At 40.2% G+C, this 14,705-nt stretch overlaps 1 protein-coding gene across 2 annotated transcripts; it reads right to left on the bottom strand.

Moving 5' to 3' along the window:
* Positions 1-163: 163 nt before the first annotated feature.
* On the bottom strand, positions 164-10,178 carry MRPS33 (mitochondrial ribosomal protein S33). 2 transcript variants are annotated; one of them, XM_060156528.1, is made up of 4 exons: positions 10,081-10,098; positions 6,914-7,080; positions 5,005-5,246; positions 164-1,585 (listed from the first exon to the last, which is right to left on the bottom strand). In XM_060156528.1, the coding sequence occupies exons 3-4, from the start codon at positions 5,217-5,219 to the stop codon at positions 1,480-1,482; spliced, it is 321 nt and encodes a 106-aa protein (XP_060012511.1). In that variant the 5' UTR covers positions 5,220-5,246; positions 6,914-7,080; positions 10,081-10,098; the 3' UTR covers positions 164-1,479. The 2 variants fall into 2 exon arrangements, with proteins under 2 accessions (XP_060012511.1, XP_060012510.1); XM_060156527.1 differs by lacking the exon at positions 6,914-7,080 and having other exon boundaries at positions 10,081-10,178.
* Between the last annotated feature and the right edge of the window lie 4,527 nt (positions 10,179-14,705).

The following is a 14,705-nucleotide window of genomic DNA, read 5'->3' as shown; positions in this document are numbered from 1 at the left end:
TTATCTAAGCATATGCGGCAGGATTCCTACTAGTTCAGGAATTATTCACGGGGCAGTTATTGCCAATACTTCCAGTGTTGGAGGGAAAGAAAATTATAGTTGGAGTAGTTGCTGCACGTGCTCCCGCCTGTGTGCTTTGCTCTTTTCCTGAGAGAGGTAGGAACGAGGTTAAAGGTACTTTATTTGGCACAACAATGTGCATATAGTTACCACTTCTGTACTGTACACTTGAAAATCGTTAAGATGGTAAATTTTATGATTTTACCACAATAAAAACAAAGTACTTAAAAAATTTCCTTGATGGTGCTAGAGATCTTCAGAATTCTTGGAAAAAAAAAAATCAGAGAAGCCCTTGCAACCTCATTGGAAACTCACTGCTAGAATATAACACAATGAGCATCGAGCTCCTCTACTGTGTACAACTCACCTCTCACAGAAATAACGTCTTACACGCTTTGATCTCTGGTTAAGTTGGTTAAGTCCAACCTTTTTCACAGAACTTGCAAAGCCCTTCACAGTCTGGCCTTTGTCTATTTCATTATGACTAACCCATACTAGTTAGTGGTCGTTTTTCCAATTCCTTGAACGGGACAATTTCTTCTTACCTTAGGGCTTTGCAAACAGCGTTCTCTGTGCCTCAAATGCTTTTCCACCATTTTTCTTCTGCCTAACTCTAATTTATTCTTCAGAGCCCCACTTAAATATCATCTCTTCAGGGACGCCTTCTTTAAAATACCTAATGAGGTTTGGGCCTCTTGCTATCTTTGTGGATCGATCCATCGATCCATCCACACTCTCACAGAAGTCCGGTCTGGATTTTTCCTTTGTAGCATGTAATACAATTGTATTTATGTAATTATGTAATATTAGGCTCTCCCTCAGGACTGAAAGTTCCACAAGGTACGGACTGTTTGTTGCAAACCACTGTATTACCCGGGCCCTGGTAGCCTGTATACAGCAGGTACCCAATGCTCTCTTAACAGACGCAGCCTTTTATCCCACAAATTTATCTTACAGATATTCTCAAAGGAGTAGGTGGAGAGGCACATCAAGTTTGTGAGTTTGGTGGTGGAGACAGTAGCTGAACAGCCAGCGAGATGAAAGAGCTTAGGGCTGGCTAAGTGGAGAAGCAAGAAGGGAGTAACGAGGGTGTTCATTTAATGAATTTCCCCTCCACTCCGCCAACATCCCATCCCCTCCCAAACAAGTCATTCAATAGTAATCATGCACTCATTTCTCTGGGGAATAAGGTAAACTTCAGATTACAGAACCAAGGTAAACAATGTTGCAGAATTAAAATGTGTTCAAGAAACCAGTCACAATTCAACTGCATTAGACTCCAGCACGGAGATGACTGTATTCCTCTGAATAATCTTCAACTTAGGAAGCTTGTACTCCTCCAATATATGGAGGGACAATAAATACACTTCGTCCTGCTCTTGGTTGCTGAGGGAGAAGCCCTCCCCTGATGGCCCAACACTATTTCCTTTTTGCTGCTCTCTTCCCTTCTCCTTTCCTTGGTTTCCCCTTTCCACGAAGCTTCTTCAGACGCCGCTGCTCATCCTTAAAGTCCTGATGCTCATCTCTAAAAGAGAAAGAAAAAAAAAGTAGCCAGTATTTTTATCAGACTGGAAAAGTACACCAATCTAGAATGTTCTCTTAGGTGGTTCTGGTTATCAAGCTTTGACTTCTACAGGGTGCACGCTCAGCTTGGTGAACAGAAAGGACAGGGAACCCCTGACATACAGATGGGCTGTGTTCCCAAAGTTCATTTCTAGGTCAGTTTTCCCTCACAGAAACAATGCTACCAACAGCTTAATTACCAAACCCGCCCATGTAAACCTAGGTAACTAGGATACAACACTAATAATTGCCCCAAATTTCCCTGTAACACTAAGACTAAACACTGAAGGGGGCAGAAAGTGGGTATAAGCTTCAGCAGCTACACGAGACCCTGAGGGGCCCAGGGATTAGCACCTGCTATAAAGGGGAAAGGTCTGGAGGAAGCTGCCCTGATGGCAGTGGATGATTCACACAAAAAGGCTGCCGGGGAAAGTCTCAGGCAGAAGGAAGCCAGATCAACAGACAGATCCTCCAGGGGTCAAGGCCGCCAGGACTGTCTGTACATACGAATGAAGACTGCCTGTACTGTATAAAAATATCTGCATTCTAAGATCAAATACGGTCAGTATTCTTGGGGGACTGGCCCTAGGACCCCCCCAGATACCGAAACCCACTGATGCTCAAGTCCCTCATGTAAAACAGCACAGTATTTGCATATTCTACACTCATCCTCCTGAATATTTAAAATCCTCTCTACATTACTTACAACACCTAATACAATGTAAATGCTATATAAATCGTTGCCAGGTGTGTGGCAAATTCAAGTTTGGCTTTTTGGAACTTTCTGGAATTTTTTTTTTTTTAATATTTTTGATCCGTGGCCAGTTGAATCTGCAGATACGCAACCTGCGGATATAGAGGCCCTCAAACAGTATAGTGTTTAAATATGTAAGCTGTGGAACCCGTTTGACCCTGGGTTTAAGTCACAGCTCCACCATTCAGTAGCTGTGTGACCTCGGATAAGGAATCTTCCCTCCCTGCCCCTTGGTCTCCTCACCTGTAAAAGGGTGGATAATGGCATACCAATTAAATATAAGAGAGGGGTTTGCTGGGCCCAATTTTTAACTCCCTAGGCTGTTTTACTTTATTTTTTTATTTTGGCCGTGCCATGTGGTCTGTGGGATCTTAGTCCCCCAACCGCATTGAACCCGGGCCCTTAGCAGTGAAAGCTCAGAGTCTTAACCACTACACTGCCAGGGAATTCCCCCTAGGCTGTTTTAAAATAGATCAGTTTTATAGGGTATGATGTTTCATTCCATGAACATGATAGATACAACAGACCTCTTAGGGATCAGCTATGATTGCCCCCCAAATAAGTCATTCTCAAAAACAGAGTAATTCTTCTGAAATATAAGTCAGATCATGTCACTCCTGTTTACAACCCGGCAAACTGCTCCCCGTTTTACTCAGCCCCCTGCACAATCCACCTCCTGTCCCACTGTTCTCCCCTCAGCCTGTGCAGCCCCTGGAACAGACGAGGAACATTCCAACTCAAGGCCTTTGCTCTGCTCTTGTCTCTGCCTTGCAAGCTCTTCCCTGGGTCCCACCTGGCTCACTCACCACCCTCAAGTCTCTGCTTAAGCCTCATCTTCTCAATGAGGCTAACCCTGACTGTCCTGTTTAATACTGTGCCCTGTCCTCTCCCCGCCCACTGAGTGCACAGTCAGCACTCTTGATCCTGCTCAGCAGGCTCTACTGTTTTTCTTCCCTGTAGCACATTCAACTTGGTAACACACCACATAATTTACTTACTTAATATGTTTCCCCCTTCTCCTTCCCTCCCCGCCCCCCAACCTTTCCCGACAACCTCCTCCAGAGAGCAAGCGACAAAGGCAGGGGTCTTTTTCTCTGCTGATGAACCAGCCCAAGCACCTGCTTGGCTGACTGAGTCACTGTTTTTGAGAACCTGCTTCCCTCCCTGTTTTGTAGGTCTCTGAGTAAGATCTTCTTCATTGAAGACTGTCTAGTTTCATCCTGCCTGACTTCCCAGGAGGCCTTGTGTTAGAGGCACCATTTACCATAACTAGTGGCTAAATGTGAAAATAATTGTGCTTTTCCATGGATAACTAAATGCTAAGTATTTTTTCTCTGTCCCCAAAGATAGTCAAGGCTTTATTTTTCAAACAAATGGAGAGTAGCAGCAAACAAGTAAATTAAAATAACTGAATGTATTTAATTTGGTTATGGGTTATGATGTTCTACTGAGGACATCTACCTTCCAATATTTTATTTGGGGTAAGAATAAAATTAATTTTAATTTTTTGAGCCGAGACTAATGGCAAGGGAGATAATCCCAAAAGCAATTCCAGAAATTCAAAATACGTCATGGACTATCATCTCTAGTAATATATTAACTAAGAAAATCTATTCTATTTTGTTCATTGCTGTTCCCCTTGTGCCCATCTTAAGTGCCTGTACATGGAAGGTACTTAAAAAAAAATCTATTGGATAAATGAATGTACCAATCTTTAGTTATCTGGAATGAACTATTAATTTTATTATATTAGCACCAACAGTCCCAAATTAATGTTTGTACTGTTGCCCGAAGACAAGTCCAATTAAAACTTGTTAAATTGAAAAAAAAAAAGTAGGCATTTTAACTTTATACAATTATGTACTGTTTAAATTCTTTTATAATGAGCATGTATTTGTTTGGTAACTAAGACATTTTTTTAAAGAAAATGGTCACATGGGTATTTGATCTTTTTTCTTTCTAGAGCAATATATCATCTTAAGCACCCACTTCCGACACATACACAAATGCATGGTGGAAAGAGCCTGCTACTCTTACTATTACATATTATTATCCTATTATAATGTTGATTACATATTACTCTTAAAGGTAAACTACAGCTTATTTAGACTAAATTCGTATACCAAAAAGGGTACCAACTAAAAGTGTCCGAAGAGGGTGAAAGGAAATAAGAAATCCTACAAAACTGCCCTCAGGAAAGGAAGGAGGCTCCTCCTCGTCAGTTAGGAAGCAGATCAGCCACAGGGCAGGACTCTTTTCATCTGACCAACAAGAATGTGCTCAGTGTTTAGACCAGTTTTCCTCTGCATCCACTGAGTGCTCTTAGATTAATGACTAATTTAACATCTCACTATAGCTCAGTATCTAGTCAATGTTAGTCACATTTTAGACATAATTAAATTATGTCTTCCAATAAGTGCATGTTTCCTTTTTTTTTTTAAAGTATATTCATTATGGATATTTTGAAAGCTTTCCCCTCCCACAACTGTACCTTTTGAACTACCTGGGCATGATTATAAGAACCACAAAACTATAAAGATAGAAAGGCTAATTTTTTCCTTTTCTGATCTACTAAACAAATTTCTTATAGGTTACTCTTCGTGTGTGTGTTTTTTTTTTGTCATTACCTGTAGAGTCCAAGAAAACGTAGTGTCCCCATGAGTGCAAAATAAGTGTTGTGATTAGGATACCAGTCATAAGTCTCCTTCCTCTTGGCCAAAGGCTGCTCGCTGAACAGCTTCACCACTTTCATGGATTTGGAATCAGCAGGCCTGGCAACTTCACCAAACAGCCGGGCACTCAGACGACTCATGCGCAAGGCATATTCTGAAAGTGACGACATTTCTTGCGCAGCAAGGAGCAAGCGTCCCTATAGAAAATGAGAAGAAAGATAAACAGGTTAGTGCAAGAAATTCCCAGATTATCGAATGAACGGTTTACAAAGTGAAAACACGGCAAGCCACACGTGAATCAGTTCACATCTTTGGCAGGATGTGCCTTGGCGTTGAGAAATATCCACAGTCCAAGTGGCTATTTCCTTTGCATGCTTTACATTTTTTGCATCTTTTTTTTTTTTTTTTTTTGCGGTATGCGGGCCTCTCACTGTCGTGGCCTCTCCCGTTGCGGAGCACAGGCTCTGGACGCGCAGGCTCAGTGGCTACGGCTCACGGGCCCAGCCGCTCCGCGCGCGGCATGTGGGATCTTCCCGGACCAGGGCACGAACCCGTGTCCCCTGCATCGGCAGGCGGACTCTCAACCACTGTGCCACCAGGGAAGCCCCTTTTTGCATCTTTTACATTTGGTGTTCACACACTATTACGCCCCAGCTGTACTGCCTCTTTTACAATGAACGATTTTATGACTCAATAGGTTGTTTACTGAGAGTCAGCTTACCTATTTGTAGGCTAGATGAGGACAGGGAAACAAGTTATCCTACCACAGCATTGTTATTATACCTTCAGAAAACACCTACCTCAGCAATCTGCGTAATAAATATGCTGACCGCTTGCCACCTAAAGGTTTAATCATGGTGGAGAAATAATTATGCTGTTGTCTTTATTATCAGCCCTTTGAATGCTGTTCTCCTCAAGGGCTCCAGATGGCTCTAAGAACAGCTAATGAGTTATGAGGTCATTTAGCCTCCAGGTTGCTGGATTGAATTCTGCCTAGAGACTGAGAGCCAGCTGGGAAAAACAAAGATAGTAGTCTTATAGGAATTAACTCAACAGCTCAAAAGATTCATTTTATTCCTGAACAAAAGGCATTTATGAATTGTGATGTTACTTGCCTTATCTTCCATTTTATATATTCTGCTTTAATGAAAATTAGCTGAATTCTTATTAGCTGAAAACAGTAACTTTTTCTTCAGAGGCATAGAATGTTGAAATAGTATAAGAATGATATCTGTAATATGCAGAAATTATAGGTACTATATATCGAAGATTATATAGGTGATACATAAAAATCAAGAACGTTCACGGGTACTACAGCCAATATTTTATAATAACTGTAAATGGAGTATTACCTTTAAAAATTGTGAATCACTATATGGTACACTTGTAACATATAATATTGTACACCAACTATACTTCAATTAAAAAAAAAAAGCATTTGAGAGTTCCTTAACTGAAAAAAAACAAAAAAACAAAGAATGTTGCTGGTGGAATAACCCTCATTCCATTCTAGTTCAAATGTAAGGGTACCTGTTGGCAGAATATGCTAATTTACATGAAATTTTTACAATGAGATGAGAGTCTTTGCTGACTAAGACAGTATCCTGGGGGACAGTTCAGCTGGGATGAAAAGGAGTTGATCTCCAAATAGAAAAAAGGCATAAACCTATCTTGAAAAGCCAAAAGAAATATATTAAAAAACCCTCCTAAACAGGAATGCTGCCAAGTTAATTTCAAAACTGCTCTGGCAATTTAAATATCCAGTATTTAAATTAAAGAATTTTTCATGTCCATTCCAAGATCCATTGAAAGAGCAGAGGATGACCTCAAACCAATTTCAGAATGTCAGTCTCAAACCATTTACCTTCTGAACACCAACCGAGCAATCTTGGGCCAATAGCGCCACCTGAAGGCCAGCAGTGGGAGAACTGTCCAAGGTCTCTCCCCTCCAACCTGGGATCTGTGCAAACCTTACTTACTCCTTCCTTTTCCTTTCAGCACTCAGTTCTAGGATTCCTTTCTCTCCCAACTCTTGCTCCATTATGTGGATGGGGATGGATTGGGGTTGTCAGAGATGTATAATTTCATCAATGAGAAAAAAAGTCATTAACAGTTAATGTATAAAGAGAAAACAGTCAGTGCTATAAACCTCTAAAGGCCTTGCAAATTACCAGAAGTTGCCTTCAGAAGCTACAAAAAGTTTCTTTGCATGCATTATCTTTTGTCTTCTTCCCACCTTTAAGGTTATCTTTTTCCCAAACATCAGACAAAAAAACTTAAAAACAAAAGGTTTCTTAATCAACTTTTCTTTGTTTTGCTTAATTACCATTATGGCATCAGAACAGATTTCTGTTGCCATTGCACAATATTTCCACGATCAGTTATTTGTAAAGTGGTCTAGGAACTATCATTTTGCTACAAAATTTTCACGAAAATATGTTCTGAACCCCAAATCATTTTATTTTATTTTATTTGCGGTACGCGGGCCTCTCACTGTTGCGGCCTCTCCCGTCGCGGAGCACAGGCTCCAGACGCGCAGGCTCAGCGGCCATGGCTCACGGGCCCAGCCGCTCCGCGGCATGTGGGATCTTCCCGGGCCGAGGCATGAACCCGTGTCCCCTGCATCGGCAGGCGGACTCTCAACCACTGCGCCACCAGGGAAGCCCCAAATCATTTTATTTTTAAATGAAGAGGCAACATGGAATCCTGAGGCCTAGGTTTGAGTACTGGCTCTGCCACTCATCAACTGGGTTATTTTGAACAATTACCTATCCTCTCTAAATATGAGTTTCCTTTTCGGAAAACAAAGCTTGAAGGACCATGTGAGAAACAAGACAGTGGCACTGAATCAATGGTAAACTAAAAAAAGAAAAAAGGAAAAACCTGAACATGCTTGGTGTTCATACGTTCTATACAGACACATTTGTTTATTCCTTGTCCTCATTTAATCATGTAAAAAAGCATATGCACACTCCATGTAGTTGAACCTGCACCTCCCTGGAATGGTATCCTCACTTATAGACACTGACAGCCAGAGAAACATAGACGAGGGGACCAGCAGCTTGGTAACCTGACAGGTTAACCTGACAGGTAGTAAGGAGGGAGGGACTCAGTAGGACAGTGGTCACAGAAGCCTTCCCAGGATGCTAAGTTATCTCCATGCCCACCATGGAATGTAGCAAAGTACTGGGACATATAGCTCATAAATAATAAGGTCTCATTAGAATCCAATGGAAATGGTCATATCACAAAATCCAAGTCCTAAAACTTTTACGATGGAGAAAGAGAATAAGCCTCTCCAAACCTGAATCCTTTACTAGAAACAGACACACTTGCTAAATAGAAGCAAACTGAAAATGCCTATGACAGTTGCCAACTACTGCTTTGTAGTCTCTTACAGAGCACAGACCTGTATGCTTCTGATGAAGTACAGCATAGGAGCTTGGTAAACCTTCCTGTTACACAGACTAAAACAGCTCACAAGTTCTGCTGTCCATAAATATTGGTCCTGAGACTGGCAAACTGCCACTCTATTAGCTTTACGTTTTTTTCAAGATCGGAAAGCCTTATCTAGGATTTTTCAGGACCCTGGTATGCCCCTTTACAGAAACTTTCAACTTTATCTTAAAAAAACCATGATGACCGTGTGAAAGACATTAAGGTAAAAGGCAAAAAAATTAGATTTTTATTCACATGAAGCTATTCTAAGGGGTAGAGAATAGTCACTTAAAATATCAAATTTTCTTGAAATGTGAACTAAAGAAAACAGTATCATGAAGAAAAATTACCTGGACTTGAAAATGCTAAGCAAAAACAAATTACTGAAATGTGCCGGAGCAAAACATGTTAAGCCCATAGGAGAAAATATCCATCTCTTTACTTTAGCATAAAAGGCTAAGTTTCTCTGATCGTTCTGATAGGTCTGATGCATTTAAAAGGTCAGGTTTGTACAGTAACTGGCTTTGGATTAGGTTTGCCTTTTTTCTTTGAAAAGTGCAGATAATATGCAGGAGTTCTTAACCTGGGTAACCCTCAGTGTGGTGAATCCCCGGGGGGAACTTTAAAAGTGAATGCTGAAGTGTGTGTGTGTGTGTGTGTGTGTGTGTGTGTGTGTGTGTGTGTGTGTGTGTGTGTGTGTGTGTGTGTGTGTGTGTGTGTGTGTGTTGTAAATTCTGCTGGGGAGGGAGGTTTCTCAAAAACCACGGGTTAGTGGAGAGCGCCAGCTCTGGAGTAGAAAAGCTGGTTGGAATCTCGCCTCTGCACTTTAATGGACATATCGTGTTTGCAGTAGTATGTATTCTTTGCCTTCGTTTTCTCATCTACTACAGGACAGTTGTACTATCTCACTGAATTATGAGGCTGACGTGCGAAACTCATGGCCCAGAGCCTGCCCTAATAGAGTTATCAGGCCTCAAGGAACTCACACAATGTGCACACGTGTTTCACAGAAAAATCTAGACACAGTGCTTTTTTTTTTTTTAAAGCCCAGTACCGCTTATTTTACTGGGTCGCAGAGACACGAACGGCTCTGAATGGATGTCAAGCTTTACTCAATTCAACAAGAACACCCCCAGCCTCCAACCGCCTGGATCACGCCTGCCTGTGATGGAAGCAACAGTGTCAAGTCAACCGACGTTTAAATCGGTAGGGCATTTCGCTAATATTTTTCTTAAATATCATTCAATCATACTTTTCTGAAGCTGGTAACAAAACTAATCTGCACCCCCAGCCCCACAAAGCTAAGGCCAACTGATGAGCAGAGAAACCGAGCCTTGAATGCTGCCTCAACAGGAAGAGAGTAACTGCGCCGGAGAGGAAACTAGGCTAGCGTCCTTCGTTTGGTAAATCTCCCAAGTTATGCAGGAAAAGGCCAAGTTGTTTGGAGGAGACCTGTGAAACCTCCAAGCTGCTTAATGAAATTGACTCGTCCTATTCCTGGCGACTCTACAAGGTTGGAGACCTCCGCAGGGTCTCTGCAGCCATTGCCCATAACTCACTACTTGCCCCCCTAACAGTCACCTACAAACTTACCTACTCGCCAGCCTCCTCTGCCGCGCGCCCCTTTCCCGGAAGGCCCGCCCCCCAGTTCCTGCCGGAGACTTCAGCGGGGAGCAGTAGAGAAACGGAAGTTTGGCGGTTAGAGTGGAGTCTTAGTGAGAGACCCGGAACGCCTAACGTCTGACCTGGCGCCTGCACAGTGAGACGAGCGCCTCCAGGTGAGCGGAGGACTGACGGAACGCAGGTTCAGGGCTTTCATGAACGTCCTGCAGGGTTCGCTAACTCTATTTTGTTGGAAATAGCTATAGCGCTGACCCCCACCCCCCAACCTCTGAAGCAATGTTTATGCGTGTGCCATGTGGTGGAGAATGAAATGCTTTTTTTTTTTTCTTTTCCTCCTTCCACTGTCTTTCTGTGTGATTTCTTTCTCTTTTCATCCAGCTTAGGCCTTGACGTGCTCCAAGCGCATTGCTTGACTTTAGGGGCTGAAGAAACTTCTGACTCATCAGGGGTGCCATTCCCCTCCCTCCCACCGAACTACTCATCTCTAACAGTCAATTAGTATCGCTTCCCGGAGGCAACTCTTGATACCCCTTTGCTGGATTAGGGGAACTGTTTGGAGTGCTCTGTGTTTCTCTACCCCACTGGCCTGGAAGCTTCTTCAGGGAGTAGGGATGGGGTATTTATCTGACTCCTCAGTAGTTATCTAGACCCCGCTTGACAGTAGAAACACTGTATTTTACTCCATAAGACATCTGCTCTCAAGCAAGCCATATAGGCATTGGCTGAAGCCTTTGTTGAATATTTAATAGTTCAGCTGAGAACACTTCTTATTTTCTGAGCATTTTTCAAGGCCTGTCATAAATACTCTAAAATGTACCCCGGAATTAAGGTGAATCAGTGGCAAGCTATATTCCTAGAGGGTATTCTATTGACACCCTCTTCCCTCCTATAGAATTTTGTTTTATTAACTTAGGTTTTGATATCTTATCAATATGTGCTATAGAATTTGTTTTATCAAGTTAAGTTTTGATATGTTATCAACCTATGATATAATTAATAGCCTTGTTAACTTGGGTCTGGCTTAAGAAGTTGACACAGGGTGTAATGAGTATAGCATGCATAGCTCAGTCCAAAAGAAATATCCTGGGTAGGAATTTCACCGTGTCTTGGCTTGTTTTTATCTAATAACCACTGAATCACATAAACAAGGAGACTTCCTTTGAATACTGGCTGTTAGAAACTTTAAAGCCAAATTTGCTGTGGACTCATGGCAGGAACTATTATATGTATATTTGCATAAACAAATATAAACCTTGTTGGCTCTGTTTTGCATATATATCTTTGGTTTTTCCCTTTTCGCCTATTTATTATTTGTGTTATCAGGATGTTTTGTGAATCTCTGTAAGCTACCATAACTCTTTCTTAAAATATAGCAAGGTATAGAGAGTTACAGATGGCTGTGTACTATGGGGCACTTTGTACCTTGTCTCTTATTAAGTCAATTTCATAGGACTTATACTAGTTTCGGAGCCTGCTGTAACAAAATACCACAAACTTGGTGGCTGAAAACATCAGAACTTTATTGTCTCACAGTTCTGGAGGCCGGAAGTCCAAAATCAGTATCAGTGGGCCCAAATCAAGGTGTTGGCAAGGCCACACTCCTTCCAGAGGCTCTGGGGTAGAATAATTTCTTTCACTCTTCCAGCTTCTGGTGGTTGCTGGCATTCACTGACTTATGGCCACATTATTCCAATCTTCAAGGCCAGAATCTTCAAATATCTCTGTGCCTCCTCTTTACATCACCTTCTCCTCGATGTGTATCTGATCTCCTACTGCCTTCCTCTTATAGGGTTATGTGTAATTGCATTTAGGGCCCACAGGATAATCCTGGATGATCTCCCCATCTCAAGATTCTTAATTTATTCATATCTGCCAGGGCCCTTGTCACATATATAGTGGGATTTACAAGTTCCAGGGATTAGGACTGATAACCTTGGGGGACATTTTCCTGTCTACCACAGAGTTGGAAACAGCAAGTCTATGATAATAGGCCTATAAAAGCTGTTACTGACCAATGGGGAAGTTTAAATATTACGGTGGGCAAACTAATGTAACAATAAAATTTAACCTCTTGTGGATATTAACTTCCAGACTTTGGCTTACCCACTTGTACCTCCAAGCTAAAGCTTCCTTAAGGACACTTGTTATAGTCAGAGATTGCCTTATATATTTCTATTTTCTATAGCCCAGTGTTTTAAATTTGTGGGTTATGAATCATTAGTTGGTTGTGAAATCAATTTAGTGGGTTGTGAACAGCATTAAAAGGCATTAGAATAGGAAGTATCAGTGCATCACATGTAGTGAGGGTAATTATTGTTTCATGAAACAGTATGTATATGTGTATTGGATCATGATGTAAAATATACTGCTCACTCTAAGTTGTGGTAAAATGGAAAGCCTCTTCTGTAAGCAAATTCATTCTTCATCATACTCAGTGGCAAATGTTTCTTGCTATTTGAGCAGGAATTAAAGCTCACATCAATTCAAGCTCTTATTGTGTGGAATAGTCCACGGGGCAGGTGGATACCTACTCCTTGAAGTAAATTAATTTATAGAGCCCTTATACTCTTTCCTAGTGTAAGTTCTTCTTTCCTTCTTCTGCATTTACAATAGTTCTTTTCTAACTTTACAAAAGAAAGGTATATCCCTCACCTAGGGTGTAAAACCCTCTAGGATGACAAACAAAGGGACAATTCAACATGTTTTGGGAGAAGCTTCCTTTAATTATTAATCAAGGCATTATAAACCCTTCTTAGGCTTCCTGTCTTTTCCCATCTTACATATATCCCAGGTAAGGGTGAAGTAAGGCTGTTAGAAATATGGTAATTGGATATTTGTTGTGACTTTCTGAAATCAGATATACTGTGTGAGTGTGAATGGTGGAAGTGATAGTAGTTTTCATCACATCTCTTTTAATCATCACATCTCTTTTATCTCTGTGGTTAAGAAGTGCATTATTATTGAAGGAGAGTCTGGTGAGAGCAAAGCAAAACCAGCATTGAAGAAAATATTGAACCCTAAATTTTTTTCACAGATTTAAACATAAGCAATATTTTCCAGCTATTCTGAACACTTATCTGTAAGATGTGTCATTATCTGGAAAGAAACGTGCCTTTGAACAGCTGAAGGAGTGGAGGTTAGTGACAGTGATTCTTTTAAATATAAAATGGATTATTTTAAGAGACCTTCATATTTTTTCCCATTATACAGAATAATCTGCAAAAAATGTCATATGTAATTTTATTTTAGATTTGGTATGTGTTGTTCGATAAAATTTAAAACGTATTGTAAAAAATCACAGATCACCAAATAGTTCCCATTCCCTCCCTTTTTAGGCATAAGGTTGGAGTTAATTTCATGGCAATCGTGGAATTGGGTAAGGCCATAGGATTATTTCTGGCCAGTGAGTTATGAACAGAAGTATTGCCTTTACCTATATGAAACCTCTAGAGCTCTCCTTTCCCTCTGGTGCAGGGGGTCATTGCCCTTGAGTGATTATGAGGAGCAGATCTGTTCTGCCAGCCACAGTGTGCATGTAGCTTAGGTTAGAAAGAAGCCTTTGTTGTTTTGAGTCATACCATTTTGTTGTTTGTTACTGCAGCATGACCTAGCCTATCCTGTCTGATATACTTATTTTATCAAATTCTGCATCAGTATATAAATACTCCCACTTTATCTTTTAACATGTTTGATACTCACTTTATCTTTTAACATGTTTGATACTTTGTGCTTCTTTATCTTTTAACATGTTTGATACTTTGTGCTTCTTATTATCAAAAAATTATGTGTTAGCTGCTGGACTGATCTATTTTTAACAACATACTTTTATTCCTCATTAAATATATGGGAAAAGTTTTTATTACTACTTCAAAAAAAAAACTCGTTAGAGCTATTACAGAATTTTTATATGTGATTTTTATTTAGTTATTCCTGAAAGCTGAAAACCAAATTTCAGTATACACATGGATATACTTTATTAAAGGAATACTGTACTTTAAAAAAACCATATTCTAATTCATAAATAATATTTATTGATTATGTTTTACTATCATGAATTAAGTGATGACAGACCCATATAGATTTATTCCTGGTTTTATGACATTATAAAAATGTATAAACTAATTCTATTAGTTCTTACATCATTTTAATCTTGATTGGTTTTAATAATTGAGCTTATGAGATACATTTTGTGATCTATTTCTCAGTTTTTAGAAAATTTACATCAAATTCATATACTAACACATTCATTTGAATTGAAAATTGTCACACTTTTTCTCAAAGTGAATTTTATTTAGATGATTGGTTTGACAGTGAGGATCGACTTTACTAATTAGATTACGTGGTCAATAGCACATTTTCTGCATATTGAATAAGTTATATCTGCAGCTCCAAGGTACAGCAAAAATATATAAAACACATGATGAAATGAAAGTATTTTATAAAAAATATTTTATGTTAAATTAATACCGTTTCCATTTTGCTAGTCCTTTAAGGGTTATTTCAGGTAAGGCAAGATGCTTCTAAATGAGAACAAAACAAATACGGATTTGGTAAATCTTCGTATTGCTTTTTTGGTTTATTTCCCAGACATTGTG

This window comes from Lagenorhynchus albirostris, chromosome 8, assembly GCF_949774975.1.
Source record: "Lagenorhynchus albirostris chromosome 8, mLagAlb1.1, whole genome shotgun sequence".
Classification (NCBI taxonomy): Eukaryota; Metazoa; Chordata; class Mammalia; order Artiodactyla; family Delphinidae; genus Lagenorhynchus; species Lagenorhynchus albirostris.
Note: the sequence above shows the minus strand (reverse complement) of the source record. Positions and strands in the feature narration are given on the sequence as shown.